General features: G+C 36.2%; 1 protein-coding gene across 13 annotated transcripts in view; it reads right to left on the bottom strand.

Moving 5' to 3' along the window:
• MEF2C (myocyte enhancer factor 2C) overlaps positions 1–18212 on the bottom strand; it is a 168620-nt gene that overhangs the window by 68329 nt on the left and 82079 nt on the right. For all 13 annotated transcript variants that reach the window (XM_075932165.1, XM_075932166.1, XM_075932175.1 and 10 more), the window contains one exon: positions 6321–6524. In XM_075932165.1, coding sequence (XP_075788280.1) covers positions 6321–6524 — 204 coding nt within the window. The remainder of the gene's footprint in view (positions 1–6320; positions 6525–18212) is intronic.

The raw sequence follows: 18212 nt of genomic DNA, 5'->3' as shown, positions 1-18212 counted from the left end.
GAAGTTAAGAGAAGAGCTGCAGGGTGATCACTGTGGAGAACCAGATCTGTTTGTATAAAGAATATGGCGAAGTTGAATGAGCAAATAACAAATTAAAGTGGAGGAATTCTGTATGGTTGTTATTTTTTCTCCACAAATGCTCAGTGGTCTGAGGAAGAGAAGAGGTGGCGGAATGTAGAGCCAGAACAGAGGGTCAGTGGGATGAGTCTGAAAGAGATAACTGAGCAGGAGAATTTGAGCTAATGGTGGTGACCATGGAATCAACAGAGAGGTGGAGGTCAGCTTGAGAAAGGGGGGCATCCGGGCAGCAAGGAGTCAGAGAGATTGATGGACTAGAGGTCACAATAGAGCAGAGTGATGAATTGGCGGGTAAGAGGAGGGAGTGATTAATGTGCATGGAGTGGAGTGGGAATCAGAGAGAAGGGACTCGGCAGTTGAGAGACTGGAAAAGAACAGGGCTTGTTAAAGGTTCATGAGAGACTTGATAAAAATGAAACAGTAGTTGAGGCTGTAATGGTGTGGAGAAAGTCAGGGAGGCGACTGTACTTTAAATCTGCAAAAAGCCTAATGGCTTAGCTAAACAAACATACTGGATTTCTGTAATACACTTATAATTGTAATTATGTTTGCAGCCAAGACAACTCTAAAAATAGTGTCCATGCAAACAGAGGACAATGTCCTTTCCAGTCTGCTGGAGGAATGACACTGTGCTTTGGCAATATTGGCTGAACTGAATGTGCTGGATCTTGTATCCCTTCCTCAGGCAAGATTTTTCCACTTAAAGTCAATGGAGTTCTGCCCAAATGAAGAATGGAGAACAAATGCACTAGACTGGATGAATCAGAGCAAACACTGGATGATTAGCAGTCATGTGCCATGGAGTAGTCCTTCATATGTACTTCCTTAACAATGGTGAGGCGCTGCTCACCTACTCCCTTGTTCAGACGGCAGTAGGCAAATACTGCAATTGTGGTAAAAATAAAAAGGGGGTAGGGTGAAAGGGGAAAACTATGTGATGTTCTTAAGGCCAGATAACAGAGGCATGTCCATTAACCCAAAACCTGGAGGTAATGTTGGAAAATGATTTCTAATACGAGGAGCAGAGTAGGCAGAGCTCTATAGCTCTCATAGACCTTAACATGTGATACAATGGACAGCTGTAAACAAGATGTTACTTATTATTATTGTAATATGTGCATTATGCCTAACAAATTAAGACCCATTGCCTTTGTGTGTCAAAATTAGGGATGTTAAAATGAGTTTAATTATGAAATCATGGAACCTTTGAAAATGTCAGTGGTTACATGGGGGATGGAGGGGGGGGGGGATGGGAGAGGGACAGGCAGTTCCTGCCTGCTATCCTGCACAGTTGCCACTGGATTAGCACACATAGCCACATGCACCCCTGCACTCCTGCCTCTATCAGAGGCAGCAGTGACAGTGAGGCAGGAAGGAGCACAGGCTTACTGGTTAACCGTGCAAACAGTTACACTTTCACATCTCTAGTTAATATAATCAAATCTGGTGATTTCCCTGCATTTTAACCAGATATATACCAACAGACTAAACTATTTTAGTCATTTTTCCAAGTAGTATAAAGATGTATCTTTATGAAATGCATGTATATTTATGACATATGGCCTACCTACTTTTTAGGGACATGGGCAACATATGGGGCCCAGAATCATTGTATACAAGTATTTCAAATTCACAAGCCCTGGGCTCAATTCTTGTCTCATTCAAACTGATGTATAGCAAGAGAAACTCCACTGATTTTAGTGGTGTTGCAACTGTGTAAAACTTACAAAAATAAGGAGAATTAGGTTCCATGATTTTGAACAAACATTGAGATCTGTATTCCAGTGGAGAAAAGTGACATCTGCTCACATATGTACATCAGCCCACTCTACAGTCTCCTTATTCTGATTTTTTCCTCATCCCCAATACAGCCACTTATGACCCAGTAACCAAACCTTCAGGGCTGCGATTTTGTGCATGTTAAATAAAATACTTTTCTCTCATTCAATTAAAGAAGGTGAGAATCTAAGGTATTTTGTATACAACTAAAAATGGAATGAAACCCATAGTTGCAACAATGCTATTTTACAGATTAAACAAAAAATGTGTTGTAAATACAAAAGGTGCTTTTACTCTGAGAAAGATCTATCCCTCTTTAAAGGGAAGAATAACAAGACTTCTAGTAATCTAAAATTTTCTATCACACAAGAGAACGCTATCCTTAGAACAATAACTGTGTTAAGTGCATTGTTTTTGGTATCTCTCATACAGCACGAGGAAGTTTACATGATGCAGAAGTTCATCTTTACCATCAAAACTAAAAGGTTTAGAGTGAATCAAATCATACATAGCTCATACTATTCCTTAAAATAAACTATCAAATCCCAATAACTGGCATGCTTTAGTAACAGAAATAAGGTTTAATGAAAGACTGTGGGATGCGTGGTTTAGTGGCTAAAGACACTAGGCTTCAGTTTTAGGAACCCAGTTCAACTCCAAACTGAGGGCTCAAAGTGAACATTTTGTTTGCAGAACCAATACACATCACTAAACTGCCACACATAATTTAACAGGATTTGAAATAGTTGTCATTCACTGCTTAGAAGAGATCCAAACATGAGCAAACATGGAGGGTGAATACACTTTTCTTGCTCAAAAGTAATGTACCTCCATGTTAGAGTTAAGGTCACCAGAAGGTGGTGAGAGGAAATTTAAACTTTAATGCCAGAAACAAATCCAATTAACAGATAATTTTTTTATAACTAAGGAAGCATTGGTTCTGTTGCATACTGAGTGAAATTAAGTTGTACAGGCAATTTCAGAAATAGATATTATATGTGACTGAGATTATTATTTATAAAAACATTATAAGAATAAATGTTTTAAAAATGATAAATTAGAAAGACTGAAAAGAAGACAAACCCAACTGGGTTTAAAGTTTATAAAGTCTCTCAATATTAGCTAATCTACTTTGTGTCATGGCTGTCCTTTGAATTCTATATGTTCTATATGTACAAATTGGATAGCACTGAGATAACTCAGTGTGATTTGCAATAAGATTGCCAACTATTAATACAAACATTAACTTCATTTCAAATAATTTCTTCTTTGAAAAACAGCATAACTCTTATTAGAAATGCAAAGTCCTGCATCTTCTGTTACTTCAAATAATAAATTGTTATCTGAAGAGTGGTTTCATAAATAGTAGACATAATTAATTAAAGTAAAATACATTTAAAATGGCCGATAATAAAACTAACAACTTTCATCAGAGCTATATAAAATCATTTAGGCTTAGATCTGAATAGCAATGGTTTCATTTGACAGTACTAAAAGTATATCAGGGACTAAAAATATAAGAGTTCAAAAAAGATTAGGATACATTCAAGGAGAATATATATACTAATAGCTATTAATTAGAATAGTCAGAATGCAACCCTCTGCACTGGGTGCCCTTAAACCTTTGACTTCAGAAAGCTGAATCTGGGTGACAGTGGATGGATCATTCAATAATTGCCCTGTGCAGTTCATTTTCTCTCAAGCATCTAGCACTGGCCACTGTTGGAAGACATGACATGGGGGTGCCTCTACATAGCAAGGCTTAATTCGAAATAAGCTACGCAAATTGAGCTACTTCAACTACATAGCTTATTTAGAAGTAGCTTATTTCAAAATTGGGAGTGTTTACACAGCACTTATTTTGAAATAGAGCACTCTTCTTCTGACTTCCGCCACTCCTCATACAAGGAGGGTTACTGGAGTTGGAGTCTTCCAGCTTGACAATATTTCAACATTATTTCAAAATAACTGCCTGCTGTGTAGACACGGACTGAGTTATTTCGAAATAACGCTAATTATTTTAAAATAATGTTTCTGTGTAGACGTACCCTGGGCTAGACAGACAATTGGTTTGAACAGGTATGGCTGTACTAATGTTCTTATCTTTCTTTTTTTTTAATTATAGGAACATATATCATTTGAAGAAGTTGTGATACATTCTCATGACCAACAGTGGAATCAAACTAAACAGACATTACTATGCATTGCGTGAAAAGAAATTGTGATTGTAAATTAATTGCTGAGAATGTTACGTGGCCATACTTCACATTTATTTAAAAAACAATATTACTTTAAAAGTTTTTCTTCTCTAGTTCTGTAGAAAGCTACAAGCAGAGCTATGACCTATACTTTTGCTGAAGTATAGTTATGGAACAATCATTAAGATGAAAATGAACAAACTTAATAACTTTTGATGCCTAGGAAGAACAAAATTAAAAGCTATATGAAGTCCAGATGTCACACAGCCAAATGCAGCAGACTCCCCACAAGGAAATACTCATAGTGCACTAACATTTTAAATGATCAATTTAAGCATTTAAAATGTAGCAGTTTTGTACTCTTGCACTCTCACGTATATCCAAACTACACTGAGTGCAAAGCCATCTCTTCTTTTATGGGTTTTTTGCCTCATGTAACTGATAATAAGACAGTTAATGATCAAGTAAAGACACGTTTGCACACATTTCTTTGGTAATACAGTATAAGGAATCTTTTTCAACACTAACATGATGCTTAACTATTTCTACTGGCCTTGCAACAGTATAGTTGCTGTGTGGCCTAAGCACTTCATATTTCAGGCTCAGTGCTAGAAACCGTATCACTCAAACTGCCCACTGATTAAACTACTATCACAGATAATCCATATGGCTTGTCTTCTTTATTACTAACATAATTCAATTTAAATAATAATATTTACTGATTTTGAGCCAAATATTCTAAGGGATTAAAACTATAGGATTACTCATAGAAGTTTATGTGTTCCACAAAATTACAAATTTGAATGCAGATAGGCCATCACATAAGCAAGTTGCTCAATTTTTTTGTGAAAAAAAGTGTTTTGCAGGTTCATATATCATTCCCTTTGAAAATCTACCCCTTAAATTTACAGCAACATAAACGTTAGCTTAAATTTCACATTTATACTGAAGTTTCTTGGACACGAAAGGACTTGATGATCAAAGGACATACATAGTTATTGTGAAGAATGGCAAATTACTCAGATAAATCCCGACCTATTGGCCTGATAACCTATTTTCACAAGAAAACCAGGAAAAGGAAGGTTAGTGGGAAAATACCACAACAACGTTTTCCTTCCTAAGAATGTGCTCCTTTTCTTTTGTCAGGAGACGAAAGAGGATAAATTGGGGTCCAGGTTTTATCCCTTGCAGATCGGCATATGTATTGGCCACCAGTCCCAAGGCTGAATCCCTAGGAATCAGTGGGAGACTTCGTCCAGCTATGTGGAGGCTCCAAAGGGGGCTTGGAGAGGAGGACTATGTCCTTCGTGGTCCCATCTCACATGGATTCTAGCACCCATGTTGCACCCTTTGGCGGGAACTCACTTCCCTTCCTAATAGGGGCAAGGAGATGTGCAGGTGGATCCATGAGGTAACTAAAAAGTGGAACATTATCATGAAAATATATTACAAAAAGGATTATATAGTTTGGTTACAATATTTATTAATATAGTTTCATGTGACTGCATTATGACCCTCTAGGAGCAAGTACAATGCAATCTAGAGGCTTATGCAATATTTCTTCATAGAAAGTATCTAAAATGTACGAATTAAATTTAATCTCTTCCATTGCAGTGCTCAAAATTCTTGACTGGTGTACCTCAAGAATAGGATTTTCAGAAGTATTTAAGTCTCATTTACAAAATTTACAAGTGATTTAAAAGTTTATAGGGTACAATTTCTAAAGCACCTCAGAGACTTAGGAGAAAATGTTACATGTAGGCTCCTAAATCATGTAGGTGCTTTTGGAAATTTTACTCTAATGTTTTACTGATTAACAAAATCCCTAAAAGTTACCTTTACTTTGGTTTGAGTCTTAAACTATATTTAATTTGCTATCATAAGTAATGGAAATAATGGATGCTGAAAATGAATGTTTTCAATTTGAATTAATATTCTTGGGCAGTTATAAATACCGATTTAAAAGTTGAAAAGTCACATTAAATAATAATACTACAATAATGTTATAAGGTGTCAATAGCATTCTGATAAATGTTGTTTTCAGCTCTAATATTTGGTAAAAGCCTTCTAAGTGAAGTTGGATTTTTCCAATGTTCAACCATTTTTGTGAGACAGAAAATGAAAACATTTGCTATATAATTTATAAGTTAATTGTTCTTGAATTTTTTTAAACTACAGGGTATTTTTCAGAAATTATTCATCAAGATCAGATGTCTTTAGATGAGTACTGACAAAAATTAGTTCCCTCAGAACACACATTCTTACCTCAACAATATCTGAATTCGTTCGACTCTCATGTGGCTCATTGTACTCTGTATATTTCAGCAACACTTTGTCCATATCAGTGCTGGCATACTGGAACAGTTTGTTGGTGCTGTTGAAGATGATTAGAGCAATCTCACAGTCACATAGAACACTCAACTCATAAGCCTTCTTCATTAACCCAAATTTCCTCTTTGTAAATGTCACCTGGAAAAAGGAAAACAGGTCTGTCAAAAATCCCTGTCTCTTTTCTATTGACCTTTTTCTTTTTATGAAGTTCTAACTTGCAATTGCTATAGTCTATGAGCTTTAGTAAATTCAGACTAAAAATAAATACATCTAAACATAGTTGCAACTTAGAATACAAATATCTGTCTGCTAAGTAAATGAGGTAAATGCATACAATCCTCAGTGCACAATTCAAGCTATAGAAAGTTAAAAAAAAAATATGGGGCACGTCCATTAGTTGAGATGCAAATTTTTTCTGTCTCATTAACCACTTTAAAATATTGGCTCTAGATTTTTCCAAAATATTGAATTCAGTAAATCTGAATTAAATTTAATTCACTTAATCTTTTGCCCACACCTAAGCTATCATGTTTATTCTGCATTGTTGCCTTTGGCAACCACCTCCCAACATTTTAAAATTTCATCTCAGTTATGCAGTTCTAGAAAACTTTTAACAAAAGATTCAACCTATGATTATTCAACAGATATTAATTCAAATTTAATATCCCCAATGTGTCTATCGGTAATATGAAAAGTTGTATCACAAATTTAATTAGTCAAAAAAGATGATTTGATGTAGAAATGCACAGATTTAGAGCTGTTTTGAAAAATGTCCAAATATATATATGTGTCAGAGAAAATCCTTTTCATTTCCCTCTCAAGTTCTCAAGTGGTAGTACAATGAAGAATATAAATCAGGAGTGAAGAACAAGTTATATAAGTACTGACTAACCAGCAATATATATGCATTACTGAGGTGAGTTCTTATCCATACATATCTGTGGACACACACTATTAACCTCAAAGGAGATACTTAGGCAGAAGCATTTCTAATACAATCAAAGGATTCCAGTCACATTATTTTGATAAATTAGAGATGCATATATATGGTCTCAGTGCGGGCAAGTCAGCAACTGCTATGAAACTTAATGCAAAATCTATGTATTATGAAGACCTGCAAATAAAAACTGAATTTCTTTCTCAACTGCTTTGCAAATTTTCAGTGATACATACACATCTTAATATATGAGTTTCTTACCATGAGACAACTAATCTGATATTAAGAACTGAATTGTTTCTGTTTTTTCTTGTATGTGTTTTTCACTAAACAGATAGATATTTTATTTTTAATATTTATTTTCCTCTATAGTCATTTTTGAGATGGATTTTAAAAGTGATCAAACATATGGTATTACTAAAACAGTGATCAGTCAAATAAAATATGTTGTGAAGGTATTTGGCACAATTTAAGGACAAGCACTAACCAGGCATTACAGAGTTGCTTAATCTGACAGTGCTACCAATTCTTTAATAGCGTCAGTAAAGGTACTTCTGCACATGGTTCATCACTGAGGCAAAAACAAAAAACAAACAACCCTCTCTGCCTCCAAACCATTGTACATGATTCATAAGGATGTTGTTTTATCTTGTTATACTCCTAATGAAAGCTAACACTAACTGCAATCCCAATCTCCCTTTAAATCCGAGCTGGTCATGCCATGGAAAGTGTGACATTTAAATATTTCTAATCTCTACCAGCCAGTTTATCTCAAAAAGATGTGGCTGGATGCCGATGCACTATACAATTATTCTTCACAACCGGCAATGAATGACATCACTTTTATTGTTGTCCCAATAATTATAACACCTTTATAAAATACTATTAACAACAAACAGATTATTAAATGTGATTATCCAAGCATTTTTTCAAAAACTGTTTGCATAGCATTAGACTTGAGTCTATAATTTTGTCGTGGTATTAAGGTATTAAGACATATGTAAATAGGTATGGTCCAGCTGGCTTTTGTTATTTGGCATGATTTCTCAAATATGTAGTCAAAAACACATCTTACCATTGAAAAATTGACCAGTCTTTCAAATACCTTTTAAACACTTTGCTTGCAGAAAATTATGATTCAAGGTTATACACAGTAATATGAACATCGATACAGTTTTTTTAGAAAAGGCTAAACAAGTATGGATCACATGCAGAGGAGAGAATGTACTAACCGGACACATTTTTCTGCATCTAAAACTATTTTCAATCAGACTAGTTGACCACAGTACTGTAGGTGGAGTGTATCTATACAGTATGGTTTCTGTTGCACAGAAACCTCAGAATTTAGCATGTTACAGCTCCTCACCATCAAAGTATACTTCAGCACAGAAATATCTTTAAAGCTACTGTTTGTGTTTACTGTTAGGTGCTCCTGAACATTTTGGGTAACCACACAGATGTGCTGCATAGCACATACTTATTTCATAACACTTATAAAAAAAGATACTACATATAGTGCCTTTTCATGAACACTGAAAATATAAAGGACAACAGATAAGCTGGAGCTTTTTAAACTTTTCTTTAAAATGTAATCTTAATTGCTCTGAATTTAATTCCCTATTATCTCCATGCTCTTTTTAACAGTCTCCAAATGTATTATATAATGCTTTTTGCCATTGTTCGCAGACATATAAAAACAATTGTATCTATTACTGTTTCTAAAGCGATCTAGAATATTACCTTTCTTTTTAAAATATGCCACTCATTGACTGATTGCAATTCAGAGCTTTTGCACTTATACCTAATAATGTATTATAATAATGTAATTTCTTATAATTCTATAGTGGTTTGCAATAGGGATGAGCTTATGTATTTAATAACTGTGCAGTAGGGTCAAGACCTTCAGAAGAGATGAAAAATACTTTTTAAAGTATTTAAAATTTATCCTTCTTTCGTATAATTCCTTTATGTAGCTACAACAAGAAAAAAAATGCATTCATTTATCCCCTAAAATATTCAGGTGAATAATATGAACAAACAACAAATATTCTATTTAACTTGTATTTTGTGTCCAACATATTGCTAACTATATACACCTAAATTAAAATTTGCTAACAAATACTAAGATGATAGATGAAATATTTTAGTACTGCAGTGTTTTTACTAAGTATTAAAGATTGCAATAAATTATTAAAAATATGTTGCCTCTATGTCTAGGTGCAAGCCAACCTGAAATCTATACTTGGAACTCTGTGATTCTGTACTTAAGAAATAAATTTTACTTGTGCTATATTAAGAACATGAATAAAATACATACACTTCTTAAACACAGTTGCATACACACAAATTATTGTATTAAAAAATTGTAACCGGTTGTATTAAGAAAGGGTTTTACTGTAACATTTCACAATCCAAATCTGATCACTTCATCATGGCTAAAAATAATTTAAAAGGAATAATTTTGACAAGGGATTAGGAACTCAGATAGTACCAACACTGAAAGGAACAATCTCTCAGGAAGGCTCTTATAATGTAAAAGATATGTTCCATTTTATAGATGGAAAAACATACCTGTGTTTCCAGTTTACACACATTTAAAAATAAAACTGATCTTTTTGCACATACACACACAAAATAACATGGATTTTCATGATATCAGATTAATATTACATGAATTTTTCAGTAGTACAGACTGAATAGTTTTGATAACTGATCAAACTGTAACCTGCTAACTGTAACCAAAGACTAGCTAATTAATTAATTAATTAATTACTCAGTGAACCTGCGGTCCAAAATTGATTTAGGACATGCTTTATTCTTTCTGCTTTCTGGATCAGTAGATGTCTAGTACTGTCCTCAAGTTTCCATATTTTTTGTTATTGTCAGGAGATTTATCAGACTCTTACTAGGCAATCTGTGAGGTCCTAGCCTCATGGACGAGTCTATGATGATAGTAAGACTATCAGGGAATCAAGGGAAGCATGGAAGTTTTGAGAAACGTAAAATGGCTGCCTGAATGAGATCAGCATTTATCCACGTTTAAAAGCCTCTCACGCATGAAATACACAATAGAAAAGCAAATGCCAGTATTTTTAAGTTTTCAAAAGTACAGTTCTATAAGTACTGTGTAACCAGTGTGGCCAAGCAGTGTTTCAGAATGTAATGTGCAAGGAACGGAGCATGTATTTGTGCAGCAAATCAAGTTGCTCATGTTCTACATAAGCTCTGAATACAGCTTGCTTGATTTATTTGGAGCCTGCTTTTCAATGCAGATGAGCCCAAGGACTTTCACTAAACACGATGATGTCTAGCACCTCAGAAAATCAGGTCCTAAAAGTAAGGAAGTTTAAATGCAGACAACTGTCCAGGCTTTGAGCAAACCACATGCTTGTTTTAAATATTAAAGAAACCAAAGAAAGAGTGAAAAATCCAGTTCCTAGTTTGCCTCCCATGAGTAAAGGTTAGGTATTTGTGCATTTTGGACCATATTCTGGCTAGAGGTTAAACTTTGGTCCATGCACAAGAGGGAAAGCATGGTCAAAGGCAACTGGGGGGGGGGGGGGAGGACATTTTCCAATCTATTTCTAACTCTCCTCCTGTAGTCTAATGGACTACAAAAAGACCTGCAAGCTTTCTAAGGCCAAAATGGTGAAGGAGCTTTCTTAGGCACAGTTTTGGGATCAGGGACTGTGATGTCCGTGAAGGGGGCTATAGCTAACCAGAATACAGGTGCACATTCACACTGCTTCACAGCTGAGATATGCTCTCACTAGGAAGATAATTTAGCACAGTGCCAGAATTTGGCATTTTATTTGTGGTGAGTAATGTTTGTTTAAATTAAATACATTAGGAGATCTGATTTTGTATATAAGTCCTTTCACATACTTGAATGAATAATGCAAAGTGTACATGTGCTTTTTCCACTCAGACACTGTACCAACAGACGGAGTAATGGAAAAAAACAGCAATCTAGTGTCAATTGTTTTTATTTATCTAAAATTATAACAGAATTGTTGTGCTGCTTGTAGATGTGAATGGCACAGCATAAGAGCAGTAATCAATGCTGAGAGGTAGAAGCTTTAACTCTACTGATTTAGCTTATGACCTGTCTCTGCTACACTGATGCTACATTGTTTTCCTCTGGACTCTTTCATGCTTGACTTCTAAATCTAAGAGACTGATTGTGAGTGACTGGCCTGTAATAGCAATACTTGGTACTCAGTGTCAGTCATTAGTGAACAGAGCCTATGCTCTACCCTGCCCTCTAGCAGGTAATTCAATCCAATCCAATCCATTAACAATATGTCAGGTCTCTCCCCTCCTCTCTTACTGTCCAGACATAAAGTTGTACAATTGCTAGCACTGAAAGGAGGAGAGGAGTACATCCCATCCCTAGACATTTCCTGACACTATGTATATGTTAAAGTGAGGGTCTGGGAAAATTGGACCCAGCTTATGTATTCAAGTATCTGATGTATACACTCTACCTGGCAATTGTGGAGTGTTGTGCTGATTGTCCCTGCTCAGTCTCCAATGTCAGATTTCCTGACATCGGGGTCAGAGTGGGGCTAGCTGATATGAAGTATCTGGCAAGCAAGAAGTATCAAATGAAGTATCCTCCTCAGCATAAAATCAAGATGGCCATGTATGAGTCATGTGACCTTTGACAACTATTCCAGGGTAGACATTTTTATCCTATCTTATAACCAAATTCTGATAGCTCTTCAGAAGATGAACCCCCCCATCTATTCCCACCCCCGACTCTCCAATCTATTTTATTCTGCTCAACTCAGATTATCATTTAAAAAGGTTCTCCTGCAACAAACCTTATGACTATGTTCAGCGGTGGTAGTAGTGGGAAGCAGCACCACTGCAGGATTCCCTCTAGACAAACCCTCCTTTATGTGACAACAACTGGGCATGCCATATTAAATGAAAGGCCTTTTAAAGAGCAGTAAGGGACTCTTCAGCAGCCTGCTCTATGTTCTTGTAACCCTCCAGCATAACTTATAGGGATGAGACAGTAGCGAGTTATGCTGCAAAAAGAACTATTGTGCTCAACAGCCTCAAGCATACTGAGCCATGACTTGCTCAACAGCATTGCTAAAGAGGAATTCTAAGTAGAATGACCTAAAATTACAACTGTAATATATTAAATGCCCCTATTTTATAAAACAGGGTTCCTTCAGCATTTCATGTTTACCTCACAAAAATGAAGGTGCTGTGTTTTTTCATTACACTGTATTATCAGTATATCAGCACATAAATAATGGATCAAAAAATTAAACAAAATTGTGAGATTGTTCAATTTTTCACAAGTCCTGTGATGGTTGATCTCTATTATGACATTTGTCTTCATGAATAATGAGAAGAGGAATAAATCAGAGATATGTTAATTAATGGATGGTATAGCAACTCACAAATTATCAGGTTAGACAATATAAAGATTTTTTTATTCCCACATATTCTAAGATGTTCTAATTCCTCAAAACATAATCTATATCATATTCAGACTTGAAGAATGGTTGGATATTATGTTTTTGTCTATTGCATGATATGTATAATGATGGTCAATCTCAGTTATACCATTCTCCTTCATTCATTAGAACAGATAGGATTAACTCACTTATTTATAAATTATAAACAATATATATATTTATAAATATATAGACAAGTGCATCTCATTAGTGAAAAAATATATCCTTTTTATCCATATACACATAGTCTAGGTGATATAAAGAACAATAAAATTAACTTTTTATCTCCACCACATTCACTAACTCTGGCAGGTACAAATAAATATTTAGGGTAAAAAAAAACATGTTTACTAGTTCAACAAAACTAAAATGTTCATAAGGTAAAGGTCAAAGAATATTTCATTCCCTGCTGAGCAAATGGTCAGGAAGCACATTTGTCTGCATTTCCTGTCATAACAGGAAGAGTGTAACTTCTTCCTCTCCACAATGGCTTCAGTTCTGCTTCCCACCTCCAGCTCTTTCTCCCTCAGGGCCTTCCAAATCAATCCTTATGAGACAGAAAGGCAGTAGTTCTATCTGCTCTAGTTTTCAACACAGGTATGTTTACTGATACCATATTTACTACTGGACTTGCCTTACTTAGGCTGCTCATTCATACTTCTAATTAAAAGTAATTTGGCCTAAATATTTACCTAAAGCTAATTAAATTCAAATTATTCTCTGGCATATTTTGGAAATATAAATACACCTAAACTTACACACAGCCCTGAAATTCCTTATCAGGTTAGCATCTATTGGAAAACATTTTCTCTACCATGTATGGAACCTCATGTTAGTACAACATGAAAAAAAATTAGATTAAAATGGAATGAGGGCCAATTGGGACATTAAAATTTTGGGAACCTGACCACTAACATTTGGTATGCATCTTTTGTTACTTAAAGAGACAATATTGAGGTAGCCAAGCTGATAAAACTAGAAGGTGTGCCGAACAGGATAATCTGTTCTAGTGCCACTACTTGCGATGCAAATTACTATTTAATGTGAGTAAGGGTGGCAAATCAGGCATGAAGAAATAGAGCACAGGAGGAGGGTAACCACCAACCTCCTAAAATCTCAAAACCAGAATAAAATCAAGTTAACTCGTGAGAGCTGACTGAAAAAAAAATGGGGGGGGGGGGGGAATCTCACAAAATGTCCTCTTAAATTTGTGCTTATCTGTGCACTAAATCGTCAGGCTCCCTTTTTTGCTTCTGCAGATGACGCTCTGATTGAAACGGTCTTATAGTCTGTTCTTTTCAACAGAGCTACTGTAGATAAAAATAGATGGCCCTTAGTCTGAAACTAGTTTTTAAACTAGCAGCATGAGGTATTGGAGTCAGTTGAACGAAACTAGGTCTTCCTGTAAATGGACATTTCCCTCCAGGATACTCATCCCTGCCCTGTAACCTCACTTTGCTGATCTGCTTTAATTTGTTCTCTGTTCAGCTGAGAATTGTAGCAAGGCTTGTCTTACCTAGGTTCACATATGTGCTGGGATCTAAGAATCGTAAACATGCAAAAATTGCTCTGCACATGTTTTCCAAATGCCTTTATTATAATTTTCAGACCAGCTACAGAGCCATGCTACTCTGGGGGAAGTGTTGAATATTTATATATGTATTTCCTACTGCATTTGATGGTACTCTACCCTCCCCCTCCCCACCAGCTGATAACAAAACTGAAGGAGATGTTTCAAGCAAAATGTGCAGAGTCATTAACTAACAGAGCTCAGTTAAAATTAGGAATATGGGTAAGAGTATGCTTCACAAATAGGAAAATAAAGAACTGTAAAACATCAGAAAGAAGAATGAAGGAAGGAAAATAATCAGACCATATTTAAGACTAAATCCTATTTATCCTAGTCTCACAAGTTGTAACAGTGAAGTCCAGCATGGTTAGACACTTAATAATAAGAATAAAGGATGGAGATACACAGCAATGTTTTGGAGGCTGGTCAAAATCGAACACTACCTAGGTATTTTTTGGGTCAATACACCCTCTAATTAGATATCACAAAATGCCCTATTATTACAGTAATGTAACATAATTATGGATATCAAGCCATTCTGTTAAGACTGGTCTGTCTTGCTTGGGTCATAGAAAGGGAATTTCTGGAGTTCTCTACCTTCCCATTTTACCATTTCACCTTTCTCTATGGGAGGCCATTATAACTGCAAATGGCTTGCGCTAGGACTGATTGACATGTTTCAAATTTCAAAATTTGAAAACTAAATGTGGGAAAATTCAAGTGACATTTTTTGACAATAGTCTTTTGTTCCATATTACAGTCAATTCTAGAACTGGTTGAAATTTTTTTGAGCTTTGAAATAAAAAGCCATAAAACCAGAACATTAATTTTCTATGTTTTGCAAATTTCCTCATCAATCTTATTTGCTGGCCAGTCTCTGTTGGAACTTATGGCCCAGAGTTAGAGGACAAGGCTAATATTGCTGGCTGCCACCTCAACTAATGATGCCACAGAATCTGAGCATGCAGATAACTCTGACTGGCCTCCCAGTTGCTAGTACAGCTGTAGTAGCAAGCCAATGGCAGAGTTCCAACCATCTGCTTTTAACATGAGGCTACAAGATATTCTTCCTCTCTCTGGTTTAAAATGCAGTGAAAAGGCTTCTGAGAAATGGTCTGGGGCAAATGCAATAGGTTCCCTATGTGGGACGACTCTGGGGCTGTTCAGGGAAGAAGACGACTTGCACTTTCCTTCTCTCACCATGCACCAATGTGTGAGAGTCAAGCAGAACTTGGTCCACTGCCAGCATCCATCAAACAAAATTCAGTGAATGCTACACCAGGACTACAGGACTTGAACCAGCCCCCACTGAAATTAATGGCAAAACTCCCACTGGCCACAATGGTTCAGGATCAGGTCTATGAGGAATTTGTATTAACTTTTCTTTAACTATTCAAAGATTTCTTTGTTCTAACTATTTCAAGAAAAGCACAGATCCTGTATCCATTTCACACTTAACCCCTCTTTTGCAGTTGGAGACACATGCCTGTTAATTCTGAGCATTTTTCATTCCATCATTATTTACTTAAAATTTATAACCAAACATTAAATGAGGAAAGATGCTGTTCACATTGGCTGCTTATATTATGATTCTTTTGCACCTATTTCAATTTAAAGGATTTAATTTCTATTTAAGGTTAGATTAGCAACCAAGCAGCCCAGTATAGTCAAGTAATTGAACATGCTCAATTGAGTGCACATTAATACATCTCTTTTTAGAGATATTCTTTTACTTCCAGAGGACCTCACTGTTTTTGCCTCTTTCAAACTGCTGATACAAGAACTCTTCACAGCATAAGAGACTTCTATTACAGCAAGTAGTAATCTGTTAGTTAAACAAACAATTGCCACCTCTATTCCAATGGGGAAAATTCACTGCTCAGGGTTCAACCTGACTAATCAGGTGGGGTGAATTTGTGGGGGATAAAGGACAGAAATCACTTTCTCCAGACCACAGATCAACTTCAGAGTCCTTCTGCAGAAGGTACTCCAGCCAAATGTCTGAAGAAGTGTCAGTGAGCCCTTATGGGGCATCTGTGTTGTGGGGAGAGGATCGGAAGATCTACATAGCAATGGTTCCACTAGCCTTGATACATGCCTCATGCCTTCCTATGCATTATGTGCTACCCTGCAGAAAATTCAGGCACAGCATGATCTGCGCATGGGAAGCACACTCCTCTACCCTCTGCATCCAACCCTACTTGCTCAGTGGAACTACATAGAAAGTTTCAATACAAACGACTGTGTGACAGATTCAGATGAACAGGTTTGTTATTGGTCTGTGCCTATTCTGAAAATCTTTGCTTATAATAGGAACAGGCTAAGAACCCAAATCCATATATTAGGTGAATAGTTCTCTACTCATACAATAGTATTCTCATTAGAGTATGGGACTGCTTGCATGAGTAAGGTTTGCTCTAACTGGGATTTTTAAAAAAGAGAACATTAAAAAATGTCTTACAGTTATATGAATTCCCTTTTCTGTGCTTCCAAATTAATGTTGTTCCTCTGTTTCCACAAATAGTAGACATCAATATATAGAAGATCTTTTAAAAATGCCCAAATAAATACATTTAAAACACAAACCCAGTGAAGAAACTGTGCTAAAAAGCAGCAACAGCTGACAGGATGTGAAGTATTTTAACAAAAAATACCTATGTTTGTGAAGTAGTACTTCCTACTCAAATTGTTAAAAGAACAACCAGCAAAGCTGATGAAAATCCAGTTACATTGAATTGCTACTACTATTACAGCAAAGCCCCTGAAGTGAACAGAAATATTTTCACTAATTGAATTGGGTTCTGGATCATGCCCTTAATGTACAAAGGAGAAAAACCAATAGAAACAGTTTACTAATGGGCTGCATCTAGACTGGCAAGTTTTTCCGCAAAAGCATCTGCTTTTGCGGAAAAACTTGCCAGCTGTCTACACTGGCCACTTGAATTTGCGCAAAAACACTGACAATCTAATGTAAGATTGTCAGTGTTCTTGCGGAAATACTATGCGCAAGAGGGCCAGTGTAGACAGGTAAAAACTGTTTTGTGCAAAAAAGCCCCGATGGCGAAAATGGCGATTGGAGCTTTCTTGCGCAAAACCGCGTCTAGATTGGCACAGACGCTTTTCCGCAAAAAGTGCTTTTGCGCAAAAGCGTCCTTGCCAATCTAGACGCTCTTTTCCACAAATGTTTTTAACAGAAAAACTTTTCCATTAAAAGCATTTGCGGAAAATCATGCCAGTCTAGACGCAGCCATAGGGTTTTCAAAATGTTACTAGAAATGAGACAACAGCATCATGCCACTTACAGTGCATAACACTAAAAGATGGTACAGTTACTCTTCCAGATTTGTTATTAAGTCTGGTTTACCAACATCATGAAAACAACTAAATACTAGAAAAAGAAACCCTTTCTATAGTGATGCTATAGCTATAGTCTTCCAATGTTATGACAAAAAGTTGCTATAAGACTGTTGATGAAATACGTATGAATCAAAGGCCGTGTCCAGACTCAGGGGTTTTTTCGGGAAAAGTAGCCTTTTCCCGAAAAAACTTCCCCTGCGTCCAGACTCAAGCCGCGTTCTTTCGAAATTATTTCGAAAGAACGCAGCTTTTCTTTCGATGGCGGTAAACCTCGTTTCACGAGGAAGAACGCCTTCCTTCGAAAGTTCCTCTTTCGAAGGAAGGCGTTCTTCAATGTAAAGAGGCCGTCTTCGAAAGAGAGCATCCAGACTTCGAAAAAGCGGATTTCTCTTTCGAAAGATCCGCCTGCAGTCTAGACGCGATCTTTCGAAAGAGGATCTTTCGAAAGAGCCTCTTTCGAAAGAAGCCTGCAGTCTAGACATAGC

The sequence above is a fragment of the Pelodiscus sinensis genome, chromosome 6, assembly GCF_049634645.1.
Source record: "Pelodiscus sinensis isolate JC-2024 chromosome 6, ASM4963464v1, whole genome shotgun sequence".
Taxonomy (NCBI): domain Eukaryota; kingdom Metazoa; phylum Chordata; order Testudines; family Trionychidae; genus Pelodiscus; species Pelodiscus sinensis.
Note: the sequence above shows the minus strand (reverse complement) of the source record. Positions and strands in the feature narration are given on the sequence as shown.